The sequence below is a fragment of the Serinus canaria genome, chromosome 19 (assembly GCF_022539315.1).
Source record: "Serinus canaria isolate serCan28SL12 chromosome 19, serCan2020, whole genome shotgun sequence".
In the NCBI taxonomy this organism is placed as follows: Eukaryota; Metazoa; Chordata; class Aves; order Passeriformes; family Fringillidae; genus Serinus; species Serinus canaria.
The window spans coordinates 2,658,748-2,675,508 of NC_066332.1; the positions used below are offsets into that span (position 1 = coordinate 2,658,748).

Genomic DNA, 16,761 nt, shown 5'->3' on the forward strand with positions numbered 1-16,761 from the left:
GCTTTCAGGCCATGGCCTGAGCTCACTCCCAGTTCAGGGCTCTGAGTTCAGCCCCTGGGCTGTCCCCAAACAGGGTTAAGTGGCTTTTTTGGCTCCGTGGGGAATTAAGGGCACTCAGCAGCACAGGGCACAGAGGGCACGGGGACAGGGCACAGAGGGCACAGGGACAGGGCCCTGCCACCTCCAGCAGTGGATGAACAGGGATTGCATCCATCCATCCCAAAATCCCAATTGCAGCACTGCCTTCCACCCAGCTGTGGAGGTGTTTGAGGTGGAGGCAGCAGGAGTTGCTGTTTCCCATCCCTTGGGAGCAGCTCTGGATTTCAGGGATTTGCACAAAATAAAGCAGAAACCTGGACCAGCAGCTTTAGTACTTGAAAATTTTATTTTCTCAAATGAGCACCAACACATATTGTAAATATGACAAACAATACGCCTCCCTCTAATACTGAAGAACTATATACAATGTACAAATACATGAAAAGGTGAAAACCAATTATTTGAAAACAAACAATTGCATTTATGACTGAAGCAAATGACCTGAAAGAATATGCAAAAAAAAAATTAAAATAAGATCAAAGAAATAAAAATATACACAATTTGTAAACACAAGAGCATCCATAGACAGGCTGGTATTGGAAATATTGTCCTTAGTTTTGTCAGTGGGGAAAGCATTCCCATTTCCTTAGGAAGAACAAAACAAAGGATACACACAGTTGTAACGATGAGAACAGCTTATCTGTGGTTGTACCTTACACAATGCCATTCTGCCTGCATTTAAATTTGTTGATTTTTGATTTTTTTTTTTTTTCTGAATTCAAGATGATTTTGTTTCCCCTCTTCTGCTTGTTCTTCTTCACCAGGATTTCTGCAGAAAATCTCTGTCTAACCTGATTGTTTCTGAGCACTGAGGCCTCTCCCGTGGTGGGAAGAGCTCCTTCCCACTGAGCTGAGCTTGGTGTTTGGTGTCCCCTCTTCATCCCAAAACTGCTTCACCTGGAAGCTCCTCCCAAAGCAGGGAAGTGCAGTGAAATGCATGATTCACACACTCTCACAGAGCAGCCAGAAAAATGCACACAGAGAGAGAATTCTCACTTGATCAGCACGAGAACAACAGGGTTTATCTGGCAGGGTTGGTTTTGTTCCTGGGGGGTTTGAAGTCGTGTGCACCAAACCCAGAGAATTAAAGAACCTGCAACAGTTCTTGAGCAGCTCCTTGCTCACAAACACAGTCCAGTGGTTTGTGCTGTTGGTCCACTTTGGGATAAACAAGAGACCAAGTGAAATAAAAACGAAGGAGGGTGAGAAGGGGGGAGATTAAAGACAGGAAGGAGAACAAAATAAATGAACTTTACTGCCAAGAGAGGTAAACTTTTACTCTAATTTGTTATGTAGCAGCCTGGTTAAAAAAAATTAAACAAAACAACAATAACAAAAAATCTCCCCTCAAAAATAAATGCAGGATCCAAAGATTTGTGGTTTAGGTTAAAATCAGCATTGGGTTCAAAGCTCCATCCTCCATCCCTGCTGCCCCAGCAACAGCCAGGCTGGGGCTGCAGCTCCTGTGCAGCTCCTGCAGCTCCAGAGCTGCTCCCTCCAGCCAGCACTGGTGCAAGGGGAAATTCCTGGCCTGGACTCCACAAACCAGGGAAAGGGGGAGCCCCACTGGGCTCTGGGGGATTCCTGCTGGGAGCAAAGGGGATCTGGGCTCCAGGGAAAGCCAGAGGGGAACTGGAGCCCTCCTGAGTGCCTGCAGCCCCTCCCAGCCCAAATATCCCCCCCTTGTCCCCAGCCCAGCCACCAAATCTGCCAGCTGGGAGTCCCCTCCCCTGCCACATCCACAGGAAACACGGATCCACTGCAGAGGACAACGTAAATTATCATTTTTGTTTCCCTTTAAACATATTTTCCAACAAATACAGAAGGAAACAGGATCATCATAAACAACAACAACAACAAAAAAGTGCTCTCAGGGAGGGGCTCTGAGAAAACAGCACCAAATATATTATTTCTTTAAAAAAAATTAAATATTATTTACAAAAGTATATTTCACAAAGTAACGTCTGGGGGTTATTTTTTCTGCTTTGTATATATTATCATCTGAATATTTCTTACAGGGGGGTCAGGATTTCACACCAGACAATCCACCAGAGCAAAAAACAATTTAAAACTTACTCAAGTCTGAGCTTTGGGGTAGAGGGGGGGATGTAAACTCAAGGGTGCTCACAGCTGCCCAGACACGAGGCTGGACACCAAAAAAAGGAGGAAACCTCAGTGCTGTCCGTGTTTCCCTGAGGCTGCTGCCCATGGAAAGCAGCACCTCCTGCTCAGGAAGCAGCTCCCATGGGCCACATCTCCCCTTCTCCTGGGAAAAGGCCCCACCTGGCTCAGCTCAGCAGGGAAGTTCTTTGGTTATCTCTGAGTGTGTCACTCTGTGTCACCAGCACAGAGCCCAAATTCCTGCCAGCCCCCAGCTCCCAGGGGAGTCAGCAGGCAGCTAAAGCTCCTCCTGCTCACTGGACACACACAGGAGCTGCACAAGCCCATTTCTCCTCTCAGACATCACAGCCACACACACTGGGCTCCACCAGGGCTCAGGGCCAGGCTCTGAGCACCACACTGACAGGACAAAACCAATTAAAAGCAGATTAAGACCTCACCCTATTCAAGCTTGGACTGGTTGCCATTAAAAGCCCAACACCTGTGACCAGTAAAAACCAGCCAGGTCTGGTGGGGCATTGTCCTTTTTTGTCCCAAATGAATGGATAAAACCATTTCCACCTGGCAGCTCTCTGGAGCTGGCATTTCTCAGAGCAGTTCTCTGCACAGCCCTGCCTTTTCTTTTGCTTTTTGATCAGCAGTCACTCCAAATACCAACATCAAACCACGAGCCCTGTGTGCTCTTCTCAGCCTCACAGGATTTGGGATGATCCCTTACCTCTCCCAGCTCCTTTAAAGGCTCTGTGGAGAATAAAGAGCTCTTTGAAGAACAGGAATTGCTTCCCACTAGTCAAAACCCAATAAATTGCCATGGATCCTCAATGAAAGGACAGGGAAATGGCACCAGGGCAGTGCCAGAGTCCACAAGACAGCAGGTGCTGTGGGATTTTTGATTTTTACTGGATTTGTCACTGAGGGAATGTGGCTGGCAGAAGCAGAGACAATCCAAAACAAAAGCTGAAGCAATTGTTACACAGCCAGAGCAGGAGGGTGAGGGCAGAAGCCACCTCTGGACAGGTTGGTCACAAACTCCATCCCCTGCAGGAGCCTGGCCAACTCCACCTCATTTCTCCAAGGCTGTCAAGGACAGAGCTTTGAGAGAGAAAAAAAACAACCTTTGCTTCATCAGGTTTGCCTTTCAGCACAAGGATCCAGCCCTAAATTCCACCCTGATCCCTCAGGAGAGTCTCTGTTCCCATTCCCTGCCAACTGAACATCAAATGACTCCTCCACAGCCCCCTGGAATCTCTCAGGGGTGGGGAGCAGTGACTACAGATTACAGCTCCAAAGCTTCTGTTCCATAAGGAGCCAGCAGCCCCTGCACAACACTCCTTCCCTCTGGATTAAGGAAGATTCCCCCCCATGGATTAACCTACAGAAAGAATTCTGCCAACAAAAAGAAAAATTCACTCGGGGAGAGACAAAACGAACTGAGCTCAATAGTCCTGGGTTATGCACCAGATCCTGGCTGGACTGCTGCAGAGCAAACTTCTCATTTCCTCCTGGCCTGACACAGCTCCCCTGGCACAGGACACCCCTTCCCCACCATCCCCCTCGGGGAGGTGCTCTGCAATCACCAGGGACTAATGAAAATGGGAAGGACTCGTGGTCCCTGCAGTTCTGACACCCACATCCACCCCTCACAAGGCAGAGATCATTCCAGGGCTGGTGGGGAGATGTTTGATTTCTTTTTTTCTTTCCCATTCTCCCCATGCCTGCAATGGGCTGCTGGCAGTGGGGAAGGGGGGGCAATTGGGGAGGATACCTCAGGGATGAAATATCCACCTGTGCAACACAACTGCCAGCAACTCAGCTCCCTCCTTGCTCCATTTCTGTGCCAGGCTCCCCAGGGGAGCCTGCCATTCAAGGAAAAGGTTCTGTAACAGCATTTTCCTCCTTGCACTCGTGGAAGATTGGTACAACACCGCCAAGGGTGCTCAGGGGAGGCCAGGAAATCCAGGGGTGCCCTCTCTGTCACTGTTTGTCCCCATCCTCCTCTATGGAATTTCCCCCTCCTTGCCTCACACGTGCCTTTTTTCACCCCACCACACTTTCTAGGCTGCAGCTCCAGCCTCCTCGTGCCTCAGGTGGTTTTCTCCTCCTCTCTGAAGGGCTCACAGCCAGGATTTAGTTTCTCCAAAACCAGGGCTGTGCTCAGCCGGGACCTTCAGCCTCCCTACCCTGAACCAGCGAGGAAAAGGAGAGGCAGGGAATCTCTCCAGCCTCCAGCCCTGCCCCCTCCAACAAGGAGTTCATGAACAGCATAAAGAGAACACAGATTGTGGGGGGAACTGGTTCAGCTCAGGCTGAGGCTCCACCGATGGATTTGGGGAGAAAACGCAGCCGTGAGGTCATTTCTGTCCTTTCAGACAAGGAGATGTTCCTCTGTCCTTTCAGACAAGTGGATATTTCTCTATCCATTTAGACAAGTGGATATTTCTCTATCCATTTACACAAGTAGGTATTTCTCTGTCCATTTAGACAAGGAGATGGTTTCAAGCCTTGCTTACCCAGGACTGAAAGGAGAAGCACAGCATCACCCTCTGATGGTTCCCCTGCAGGCCCCACTCCCCCAACCCCTGTCCCACCTTCTCCTGCCCAACCTCGGGGTGTTCCTCCCCCACCTGGGAGGTGCCAGGAGAGCCCAGGTCAGGCTGGGTCGAGCACTGGGCACGTGGAATGGCTGTCGGGCATTCGGTGCATTCTCTGAGCCAACGCCAGAACAGAGAGAGAAGCAGCCGGGGTCAACTCACAAACAGATACAAAGCAAAGAGACAGAGAGACAGAAATTTAGAGGCCAGTCACCAATAAAGATGGAGAAGGGTGTGAAGATGCTCCCGGATTGCAGAGCCTCTAAATGCATGGAACCAAGCGTTCAGTCACTCTCTCACTCTTGGGTACAATGTTCGGTTGGATGGCGCTGCTGGGCTGGGCTGGGCTCTGCACTCAATCCCAGCCATTATCCTTGATCATGTGAGCTAGTTCAATGATGTATTTGCCTTCTTTATACTTCTGGCTGCTTTCAAAAGCGTGTTCCTGAAATGAAACCAGGAGCAGAGTGAGACTGAGGTGGGAATCAGGTCTGGGAATGCTGGTGCCAGTCTGAGCCTTGCCCACAGAGACAAAGTCAGCTGCAGCTCTTCCTGTGGGCTCTCAGGAAAATTGTGAGGGAAACAATCCTAAATCCTGCTTCTGGAATCTGAAATCTTGCTTCTAGGTTCTGAAATCCTGGAATAATAAACCCTGCTTCTAGAATCCTAAATCCTGCTTCTGGAATCCTAAATCCTGCTTCTGGAATCTTAAATCCTGCTTCTGGAATCCTAAACCCTACTTCTGGAATCTTAAATCCTGCTTCTAGAATCTGAAATCCTGGAATAATAAATCCTGCTTCTGGAATCCCAAATCCTGCTTCTGGAATCCTAAATTGTGAGTCTAGAATATGAAATCCCACTTCTGGAATCTTAAATCCCGCTTCTAGAATCCTAAATCCGGCTTCTAAAATCCTAAATCCGGCTTCTAGAATCCCAAATCCTGCTTCTAGAATCCCAAATCCTCCTTCTGGAATCCTAAATCCTGCTTTTAGAATCCTACATCCTGCTCCTGGAATCCTAAATCCTGTTTCTAGAACCTTAAACCCCACTTCTGGAATCTTAAATCCTGCTTCTAGAATCCCAAATCCTGCCTCTGGAATCCTAAACCCTGCTTCTAGAATCTTAAATCCTGCACCAGGCTCAGGCACTGGTGAAAATGTTTAGACAAAATTATGTGTGCCTCCAGAAGCAGAAATTAGGATGTACCATTGGATTTTATTGGAAGGTAATTGAATTTTTGAAGAGCGAACAGATAAACTCGTGTTCAACAGCATTTCCAGTGGGAAGGACACAGGATTAATGGAGCATTCTATTATGCTGATAACATCTACCAGAATAATAGAAAAAAGACAGAGTGAACCACAGGACTGAAGCTATCCTCGTTTATGTGAAATGTCACCAAAACCAGGTGTAAATTCTTAGTGAAAATAAAACTCCATTAAAGCTGATTCTCTAAATGCAACACACACACAAAGGCAGCAGGAAACCAGGTGGTTACAGATGAAAACCTGCATTTTGGGCTCCCAAAATGATCTTACGAAGCTGCCCAGGGGCAAAGCCAGGGACACAAATACTCACATATTTCCAGCCCAGCGTGGTTTTGCAGTTTTCACAGTAAATATCTGCCACGGCGTGCAGTCCTGTTAGCAACACCCGCTCCTCTGCAGGGCCACAGCCCACGTTCACTCTGGGACAAAGCACAGAGCCTCCCATCAGAGCCTTTCCACATCAAGGTGCTCCAAAAAAGCTGACAATGATTTCACTGCAGTGCTTGAAAACGTCAGCAGGAGGTTCTGAGTTTCCCAGCTGTGCCCAGAGCAAAGCTCTCTCACAGCTCCAGAGCAGAATGAAAAGGTGAAATGGGATTTTTATTCAACTAAAAAACTCAATGAAAGCTTTGAGCAGGAGATTAATAACACTCTAGTCATTTGTGTTAATTAGGCATTTGAGAAAGATTTTCATCCTCAAATTGATAAAATGGTACTTTTACTTTCCCAGATGGAAAATTGAAAAATGTGACTGAAATCAGCAGCTCTGCTGAGAGACAGAGCAGCAGTGACCTCCCCAAAACTATTTCCAGAAAATTACACTCAGTTTTGATGAAGAGCATATTTAGATACCATCTATCTCCACATTTACAGAACCCTGGTTCTCTGGTCCCACCACATCCTGGGAGAGGAGTGACTCAGCCATCAGCTCTGATTTCTCAACCCCATGACGAAAAAAAATCACCTTTTCCTTCTGCTTATCTGAAACCCCTGCACGACTCCACTATGAATCAGGGGCTATTTCTGCCTCTTTCTCCAGCCATTTCCAGGAAGCTCCCAAATCCCAGGCAGATGTTTTCTGTAGGAAATTGGGGTTTTTTTCCCTTTTTCAGGAGGGTTTTGTTGGATCCCCCCACGCGCGCTGGGTACTCACACGGAGTTGAAGAGGTAAGCTCGTCCTTGGCTGCCCTGGAAGGACTGCAAGGCAAGAAAACAAAGCTCAGTTGGCTGCTTGAGAGGAAAGAGGCACTGTTCTACAGCTCCAAGAGCTGCCCTTTTCACAGGACACACCTGCAATTCCAGGGTTTTCATAGAGACCCAACGAGAGTTGAGCTTTCTCTCTCATGTCCTAGAAAATCTCTTTTCACCCTTTTGGTGTTGATGAACTTCACACCATCCTCAGCCTCACCTGAAGGCTGCAGAAATGGGTTTGAGTCTCTTTTCAAACTGCACTTGCACATGAATTCTCCTTGGGAATTGCCCAGGCAGGTGCTGAGCCGAGCTGAGGGACTGGGATGTGTCTGTGCCAGGAGCTGGGCACACCAAGCCAGAAAAGGGCTCAGCCCTGAGCTGTGTGCACCTCACATTCCCACTGGGAGAGCCTCAGGACTGGGGCTAAACCCAGCAGGAGATGGAGATGGACAAGAGAAGCACAGAGCAGCCAAAGCAGCCCAGAGAATCCAGGCACATCCCCAGGAGCTGAGGATCCCCGTGGAAAGGCAGAGTTCAGAGGCACCAGGGCAGTGCCAGCCTGGCAGGGCACTGCAGGCATTCCCAGCACCTCCCAGGGTGCCACATCTGTGCCACCACCCTGTGACAGTGCCAGGCTGACAGGCACCAAGTGCCACCTGCATTTTTAATGTGCTTTGACAGGCCCACACTGAATTAAACATTTGGTGCTGGCTGTGTGTACCCAGGTTACCCTGTGGGACACCTCAGGGAATGGCTGCACTGAGGGACTGGGCAAGTCACAAATCAGCTTTTCCTGGACCATTTCCTGCTTTACTTTGCACCTCACCAGGAACCTTGGAATGTTCAGTGGTTTTCTTAAAAGCTCAGCTGATGATTTCAGACCAAAAACCCTTAAAAGGAGGAACAGAATTTTGAGGGGAAAGAGAAACATTCATGTTTTACCTCCAGGCCCTCTAACAATGGTCATTTATTTGGTCAAGAGCAGCCCCACATCACATAAAACCATCTCTGGGGGGTCCCTGCCCCCCTTCCAGCTCCTGCCTCGTGGAGAGGCAGCCAAAGCCCTGACACTTCCTTGGGAAGATCCCCAAGTGCAAAAGGATCCTTTCCATGGAGCAGAGGCACCTCAGAGGGCAAAAATGCCACAGCCTCAGTGCCAGCTGCCTGTGGGGCCTGCATGGCACAAGGGCTCTGCCAGCTGTAAAATCCCTGCCTGGCACACAGAGCCCTGTCTCCTGGAGGGATAACTGATCTGCAGAGGAACCTGCAGCCCAATATTAGTTGCCACCCAGGGCACAGAATGTGGATGCAGGGAGGATGCCTGAGGCACTGGGATATCTCTTTGGCTCAGACAAAAGCAGTGCCCCGAGGAATTCCTCTTTTCTTGGGGAGCAATTAAACAGGACACAGGGCTCAAGCATGTTTGTGTCATTGCATTCATTAGAGAAGCTCCTTTCACACACAGAGCACTCAAGCTCTGTGCTCCTGCTGCTGTCAGAGCCCACTCTCAGCCAGCCTGGCTGCCAAACCCACCCTGGCCCACCCCAGGGAGCTGGGGGCAAAGTGGGAAGCCAGGGGATGATTCCCTGCTCAGAAAGGAGGGTCCAAGGCAGGAGGGCACTGCCTGTCCCTGCTGCAGGGCTGGGGTGCCACGGGAAGGGCTCAGGGATGAAGCACAAAGTCCCACAGCAACCAGAGCAAAATGAGAGCAGCTGAAGCTTTCTCAGCATCCAGTCCTTGCCTGCAAATACTTCTCCAAAATCACCAAAGTGACTGAGTTTGCCAACAACAGCAATGTGGGAGCAGAGTTTTTATTGGTACAGAAACAGGATTTGCTGTTCCTGCTGGACAAGGTCTGTCTTTAATAAACAACAAACCCAGTCCCATCAGCTGTGCTGGGGCTCACTGGACATTGTTCCACTCCCAGAGGTGCCTGCCCTTCCTCCCAGCTCAAACCAGTGCTTGAGGGTATCTAAGGGTGGTCACTGGAAAAAAAAGCCAAAAGCACATTATTTACCCCCTGCCCAAGCAGAGTTTTCAGCAAAGCACTGCTCAGCTTTCAGTGCTGGCTCAACAGTCACCCTCCAGCCACCAAAGGAATTGGCAAAACACATAAAAAGAAGGGATAAAAGTCTGGTAGCCACAAATTCTGCAGTGCATTTGTCCTCTGCAAGACTAAGCTGGCTGTGTCTTTCTAAAGGTGGCACAGGCAGCTTTGATCTGGGTGCTGTAACCTGAGCATTTCCTGGAGATGCTCCTGCTCTCTGGCACACCAGAAAAACTGGCAGATGCTGCAATGGGAACTCCAAAATCAGAAAAAAAACCACCCAGGTATATTTATACACAAGCAGATGCTCTTGTATTTGTTTTTGTTGCTTTGTTTGTTTTTTTAAGAGACACACAAAGATTTCCACAACGCACTTGATCTGTGCTGAAGTGACAGCCAGCAGCCAGACCTACTTTCTGTGCTCTGCATTTTCCCTGTGCACATTCTGAGGTGCAGCCCAATCCCCCTCCCACTGAAATCCAGACTCTGAAACAGCTCCTGGCATCACTTTCCAGCTGAAGGAAATGGAAAGGATTTTCTGTGCTTGTTTCCCACTGGAAGCCCAAGCTCCACATGTTTTTCCCTGCCCTGTTCACACTCAGGGCCTGGCTGGGAACACATCTGGATGTGCCAGCAACACAACCCAACCTCCCCATCCTGCCTGAGCCCTCTAAAAGCTGCTGGGATTGGAGATGCACAACAGCTCATTCCTCCTGAGCCTGAGCTCAGGAACCCTCCCCACTCCTGGGTGCTCAGGAGGGGCATCCCAAAGCTGCCTGGAGTGCCCAGGTGGGAAGCAGAGCCTGGAGTCAGCAGTTTGGAGCAGATCCTCTCTGCTCATGGTAAGATGCTTTGGCAGCTGCTCTGGTTTAAGAAGCTCCTGCCACCCAATTTGCAGCCACGTTACAGCCCCTCAGCTGTGCTGATCCCAAATTAGAGCAGTGAAATTGCTGTTTAAAAACCAGATGTTTTGCAGGGGGTGGGGAGGGTTTGAGGGAAGTCAGCCAGTGAAAGGACAGTCCCAGGGAGTGCTTGTGGGGCAGACACAAGCCCTGGGGAACAGGGAGTTCTCCAAACGTGCTGGCAGAGAGGCAGAGCACAGAACTGAGCCTGCAGAGAGGCAGAGCACAGAACTGAGCCTGCAGAGAGGCACTTGGGCTTTCCCTGATGCTGCTGAGGCAGCCACAGCCAGCTCCTGCCTGCAGGACCATGACTCTGCTCTGGCTGTTTGGGGGAATCCATTTGCTCTCCTCTCTCAGCCCCAGTGCTGACCCCACAGCTCTGAGCAGGGTGCCCTTGGCAGAGCCATGCAGGGAAGGGCTGTGCCTCCCCACCAGCCCTGCCCCAGCTCCAGACCTTTGCTGTGGCACAGTCCCCTCTCTGCTGGCTGCTGCAGACCCAGGAGGGAGCTCTGACATCCCAGCAGTGATGCCAGGGAAAGGCACAAACTCTGGAAGCACCTGCAGCTCCTCCCTCCCTCCCAGCACAGCCCACTCAGCAGCTCCACTCTCTGAACAGATGACAGCATCAACACCCCGAGGCTTTGTGATGCTGTTTGACAATGGGCTCAACACAAAAAGAGCTGCTGGAATCATCTGGAAAAAGAGGAAGCAGCTGCCAGGGCTAAAAGGCTGCTGGGTGATGGCTGCTCCCTGCAGACTGCAGCAGAGAAATCCTGCTCACCTGGATCCAGCTGGCAGCCTCTGAACAACCCCTTAAAACAGAAATGGAAAAGCAACTGGTCCCAGAGAGGTGCAAGGGGGAAAGGGAACAGCGTGTGCCCCTTCAAGGCTGCTCCTGGAATGATTCCCAGTGCAGGGATGCAAAGGGAGCTGAGGGTCCTGGGCACTGAGGGGTGGCACAGAACCAGGATTTCCCAAAATGAACATGTTCCCTGTGCTATCCCCACAGGGCAGAGAGGTGCAGGGAGGAAAGGGATGTCACAAACCCTTGGGCACTGAATCTGTGCCTGAGGAATCCACTCAAGGACCTCTCCAGAGATTTGGGATCAGTGATCTCCCACCTTTGGGATCTGAGTTCCTACAGCCACAGCACAGCACTGACTGTCAGATTTATCCATTCCCACTGCTGATCTAACCCTTAAAGAGGTTCTCACAAAATACAGCTTGAACAGGGAGAAACCTGCAAGTAACACAAAATGTGGTGTCAATGTAACCTGACCAAGATGTGCCAAGCCCAGGTTTCCCTGTGCTCATGCATTAATCCCAATTCCTACCTGCTGCTTTCCAACATCCCACACCAAACTCAACCTTTCAAGCCTGACTGGATTGAATTTGATTAAAAAGATGAGCCCTGGAATGTGCAGCAGGGAGAAAAGCAGAAAATAAAAGCTGTGCAAATTCCTGCTGCAGATTCCAGGCTCTGCCCAGCCTTTGCTGGCATCCCCTCACAGCACACTCAGCATTCCCAGGGGAGCAGCAGTTCAATTGCCTGCTCCCTGAGCCCACAGAGCCCTCTCAGGGTTCATTCATCCCACCTTGCTCTCCTCACACAAGGGCCAGGCCATGATCAGATTAAACAGATTCAATTTTGCTCTGGTGCCACCAGACACAGACCCAGGCCAAGGGGACAGGTTCCATCATTGCACCTCGTGCCCAGATGTGACCTTCCCCTGCTCCAGCTGCATTCCTGAGTGTTAATTGAGTTTTACCACAGGTCCTTAATGCTATTTAAAGCCCAAAGTCGATATGGAATTAGTGGACCAAACTCATCTCTGAAATAATTCAATTAATTCAGCCTGGCCTTCATTCCCCTGCAGTTTGTGTTGCTGTGCAAAGCACAGGGAATACCCAGGATCTGCTGCATTCCAGGCCCAGAACAGCTCCAGATTTCGTGGCTCAGGTTATGCAGGAAGGTGCACAGATGAAAGGTTTTTTTGTCTGCTTTTATTCTGATGGGAATATCATTGCAATTTTTTGTTCTGCCTGCCAGGTGTTGATGGAACTCCCAGCCCTAGTCCAACCTCCAAGAATCCTTGTGCTCTGAAATCCCAGTGTTCCAGTGCCATACAACAGCCTCCAAATGTTCAAATGTAAGGAATGGTTCATTTTAACATTCTTTTCAATAGAGACATTTTTGGTCCAGTTTGGTTTGGTTCTCAAAGGGAGATTCTCTCATCCTCTCACATTTCTGGGTGCTGGAGCCAAGAAAAATTCTCATTTTCACAAGATTCCCCCAAAACTGCTGAAATCTCATGAAGCACAGTGGGCACCCAGGATGATCCCTGGAATGTCAGTGCTGCCCAGGAAGATGGAGGGATTTAAATGGGGCAGGATCCAGGGCCACATTCCCAGTTATTAATCCACACCCAGGGGGCAAGGCAAGGCATTTCTCTCAAAGGGGAAATTTTATATTTCAGCTGCAGAAGGGAGAAAGAGAATTTCTTCTGAGGCTCTGCAATTAATGAAGAGCAGCACTCAGGGAAATACAAATTCCCTAAAATCGAGGGGGAGGTTTTTCCTCGAGCACTTGGATTTCTAACACAGATAAAAACACTGCTCTGCTGAGCTAAATCCTGAGCCAAACCCTATAAAAATGCCAAAATTCACAGAACAGTTGCAGACTGCTCTGTCCCCTTGTCCCTCACGTGCCTGCCAGGCTGTCCTGACTCACTTCAAGCCCAACACTGAATTCTCCTCCTGTTATCACAAGCTCTGTGCTATTCCCCCTCCTTCCTGAAGCCCTGGGCTCCTGGACTCTGCTCTTATTTATTTTTAAATGAGTTTCCAGCTCACAGACTTCAAAGTGAAATTTCAAAATGCAAATGGCTAAGGGCACAAACTACTGAAGGCAAATAAAAAAAAAATCCATCAGATTTATGACTTCTATAAAATTTCACAATATTTTGGGGCTTCTCTTGTGATTTCCACAGTCTCTGGTTGCTGCTGTGCTTCAAATCTTGACTTGGAGATGAGAAAGGATGGAAATACTTTGGGGAGAAAGAGCAGATGGAGTGTTTACTTTTAAAAGCAATGACTCCAATGTATTTAGGGGCAGAGCAGCAATGTGTGATTGTGGATCCCAGGAGAGGAGGGAGCCTGGGCACTGCTCAGCCCTGATCCTGCACTTCCATGGCTCATTCCCAACAGGCAGCAGCACTCCCAGAGCTGGGATGAGTTTGGCACCTCTGGCACTTCAGTCACCATTTACATTTGGCATGAAGCAGGGCAAAGTGGAGAGAATTTTGTTATTTACTGTGAAAAACCACAGCAGGTGACAATGAAGCCCTTTCTGGGTACACAGGGATGAAAAATGTCATTTTTGCTGTGGGTTTCATCCCCCACTTTTGAGTGCTGCTGTTTTCCTCTAGGCTCAAAGCATCCACCCAATCCAATCATTTTAAAAAGCAGTGGCAAGGAGAGAATAAAGCCTTTTATTTCCACATTAATTATTGCTGCTGCATGGGTTTTGGAGATAAACACAGAGCTGGGATGGAAGATGGAAACTGCTAATGCAACAAGTTATTTAATTAGCAGCATAATAGTGAGTGTCCACGTATCAGTGGAGCACTGTTTACCATTAATGCAGCCCATAATAGCAGCAATGCTGACACTGAGGGCAGACTTGCTTCTCAGCAAATGCAGATTTGTCCCGGGCAGCAGCTCCCCTGTGTCCCTGGGCAAGATCCACTGCAGGGAAATGAAGTCACCAAGCACCTCATGGCTGAGAATTTCACCAGGTATTGAAATTACCACTCATTTATTAATCCATCACCTGAATTCTCAATATTTGTGTCTTGTCAAAAGAAGTTTCGGTACTAAAATTTATTTTATTCCTGAGGATGTGTCCTCAGAGCTGAGCTGGAATCAGATTTTAACTCTGATTTTAAATCTCCCAATTCCAGGTCTCCAGCCTCAGTTTCTACCTTTGTTATTGCTGCTTACCCCAACAGCTGGGGTTCCATTTAAAAAATCACATTTTAAGAGAGGAGAGAGGGCAGAGTTTCCTCACTGCCTGAGCTCCAGTCCTTGCCCATCCCAGTCCTGCTGGATGAGGAAAGCTGCAGAGGATTCCTGCAGGGATGTGCTGCTGCCTGCCAGACACAACAGCTCCCCCAGAGCACATGTGAAGCCCTCAGACAGCATTTCCTGCTGCTCTAAAATAGAAATTATCCTCAGAGACTCCTCAGGGTCTTCTCCCCAAAGGCAGCAGGTGGGAAAAGCCCCCCTGTGCTGCCCCCACGGTTTTGTGTGATTAAATTACAGATTAAACCAGAGCTCTGTGTTGTTCCTGGGCTGCTCTTACAAGGATAAATCAGATTAAAACCACACACCTGCAAGGGAAATTCCCAGGGCAGCTCCTCCCAGGAGCAAGCCCTGAGTTCTGCTGGAATTCCCTCCTTTTCCAAGAGCTGGAACTCCCAGGAGGGCTCAGACCTCACCAGCTCCCAGCTCCACTTGTTCAGGATTTGCAGCAGTTGCAGCAGAAACCCTGATGGTTCAACTGTCCTTCCTCCCTGGCAGCTCCCTGGATAATAAATGGGAACAATATTTTATTTATGCCCAGGTCATCAATTCTAAGGCAGAGGAAGCAGCAGATGAAAGGAGAGCTGTTTCCATGAAGAAAGTGATGGATTAGAAAAATCCATTTTTACCTCGTTCCTCCTCCCTGACAGGGAATTCTAAACTCTTGTGATTTATTACCTTTTTCCTCCTTCTTTTGGAACAGAATGAAATCTTTTAAAAATCACCCAGCAGTTAATTGCTGCATAAACACCATTATGCAAGGAGGTACAAATTACCTTTTTCTGTTAAACAACCATATCTGGCTAAATAAAACAACCTGATCCTGACTCTCTTCAATGCCATCAAGGCCAGCAGGATCTGAGGGAACTCTTGCAGGGTAAAGCAATTCCACAGGACAGCAGGATCTCATTGAAGTGCCTGCATTATAGAATGGGCACCACAAATTCTCCTTGCCCAGCTCGGCTTTCACATCCTGACTCTTCCCTGCAAAGGGCACTCGTTGTTTGTTTATTTTTGTTTATTCCCTCCCAAACACGGAGCTGAGGGACTCAAATAACAAGCCCAGAGCCTCCCTGCCAACACCAACCTGCCCAGAAAGGGCTCTTGGGGATGGATTTGGCTGGAAAAGTCGAATTGAGGCTGCAAAAAAAGCTGAGGAAAAGCTCTGATGACACATTGTTCTACTGAGCACCGAAATCCTCTCGACCTGCATTTCACTTTAAACTTCATGGAAGCCAAGAATTACAAGGTGCTTTCCCCCCCTTCACGTTCACAGCACTGAAATGGGAGCTAAAGAATCTCATAATGACTTTTCCCGGAGCTGCTTTGCTGTTTATCACTTACTGCTTGAACTCTTAATATTTGCAATTAGGAGCAAGCTCTGAATAATGCCTGGAAGTGGCAAATTCATTAGGGAACAAGAGCTGGAAAGCAAGATCCAAAAGCTACTGGACAGCTTCTAGAAATGTGCATAAAATGGATAAATCTGGTGCATGAAGAGCTCAGAGCAAATAAATGAACAGAAGATTTCTGTGCAGTGCTGAGCCACTGAGACTGATACCATTATGAAATGTGGGAGCTGAAAAGATGCTGCTGCAGAGTCTGAGGCTGCAACAATGAGACCAGCTCTGTTTCCATCCCTAAAAAAGAGACTGAAATGCTAAAAATGTAGAAGAGAACCACAAGAATTATGTGAAACTGGAAAAAATCAGATTGCACCGTGACAGAGCTGAATCTGTTTAGTCTGTCCAAAAACTGATCAACAGTGACTTTGGTTACTGCAGACCTTTTACAGGAGAAGAGCAAGGACTGGAGATGGATTTTATTAGCAAAAGAAATAAAATAATGGCCAATGACAAGAAGCACAAGTCAGACAAATCTAACTTCAAAGTCTCTGATTTTTAATAGTAAGGATGATTAACCACTGGGAAAAAAATGACCAAAGGGAGCAGTGAATTTCCCCTCCTGAAGCCTTCAAGTGGAGACTAAATGCTTTTCCTGAAAGAATTGCTGCAATCCTGGTGAAATCCACTGGCCCATGCCCCAGAGGAGCTCAGGTGTGAGCTCAGATGATGTGATGGCTCCTCCTGGCCTTAAGAGCTCATTGCTGTGGAGCTGGGAACTTCAATTCATATTTGAGAAGGAACAAGATCTACTTGAAAGCAAGAATAAAATGTGTAATGAAAACCAAGAACTTTACCCTTAAGAAGGGAATACCCCTCTCACCTCATAAATTGGTTTTTCCTATGATGGAAATGCAGGATTTTCATCAGACCTGTCTTGGACACTTATTAAATGCCTCTTTTTCCATTAGGTTAAAGATTACCTCGTTGTAATTTCACATTTATTGTTCTACTTTGTGTGCACGTTGCCCCCCACCCAGCAAATAACTTCACATCTTCAGAGTGAACTGAGCTACAAATATCAGCTGGTTCCTGAGAAGAAAAGCCCTAAAGAAC

General features: G+C 48.3%; 1 protein-coding gene across 2 annotated transcripts in view; it reads right to left on the reverse strand.

Annotated features, from left to right (window-relative positions):
• Window positions 1-366: 366 nt before the first annotated feature.
• YPEL2 (yippee like 2) overlaps window positions 367-16,761 on the reverse strand; it is a 32,548-nt gene continuing 16,153 nt past the window's right edge. For both annotated transcript variants that reach the window (XM_030230850.2, XM_050981639.1), the window contains exons 3-5: window positions 7,233-7,276; window positions 6,390-6,498; window positions 367-5,256 (exon numbers count right to left, since the gene is read on the reverse strand). In XM_030230850.2, the coding sequence (XP_030086710.1) occupies window positions 5,167-5,256; window positions 6,390-6,498; window positions 7,233-7,276 (243 nt within the window). In that variant the 3' untranslated portion in view covers window positions 367-5,166. The remainder of the gene's footprint in view (window positions 5,257-6,389; window positions 6,499-7,232; window positions 7,277-16,761) is intronic.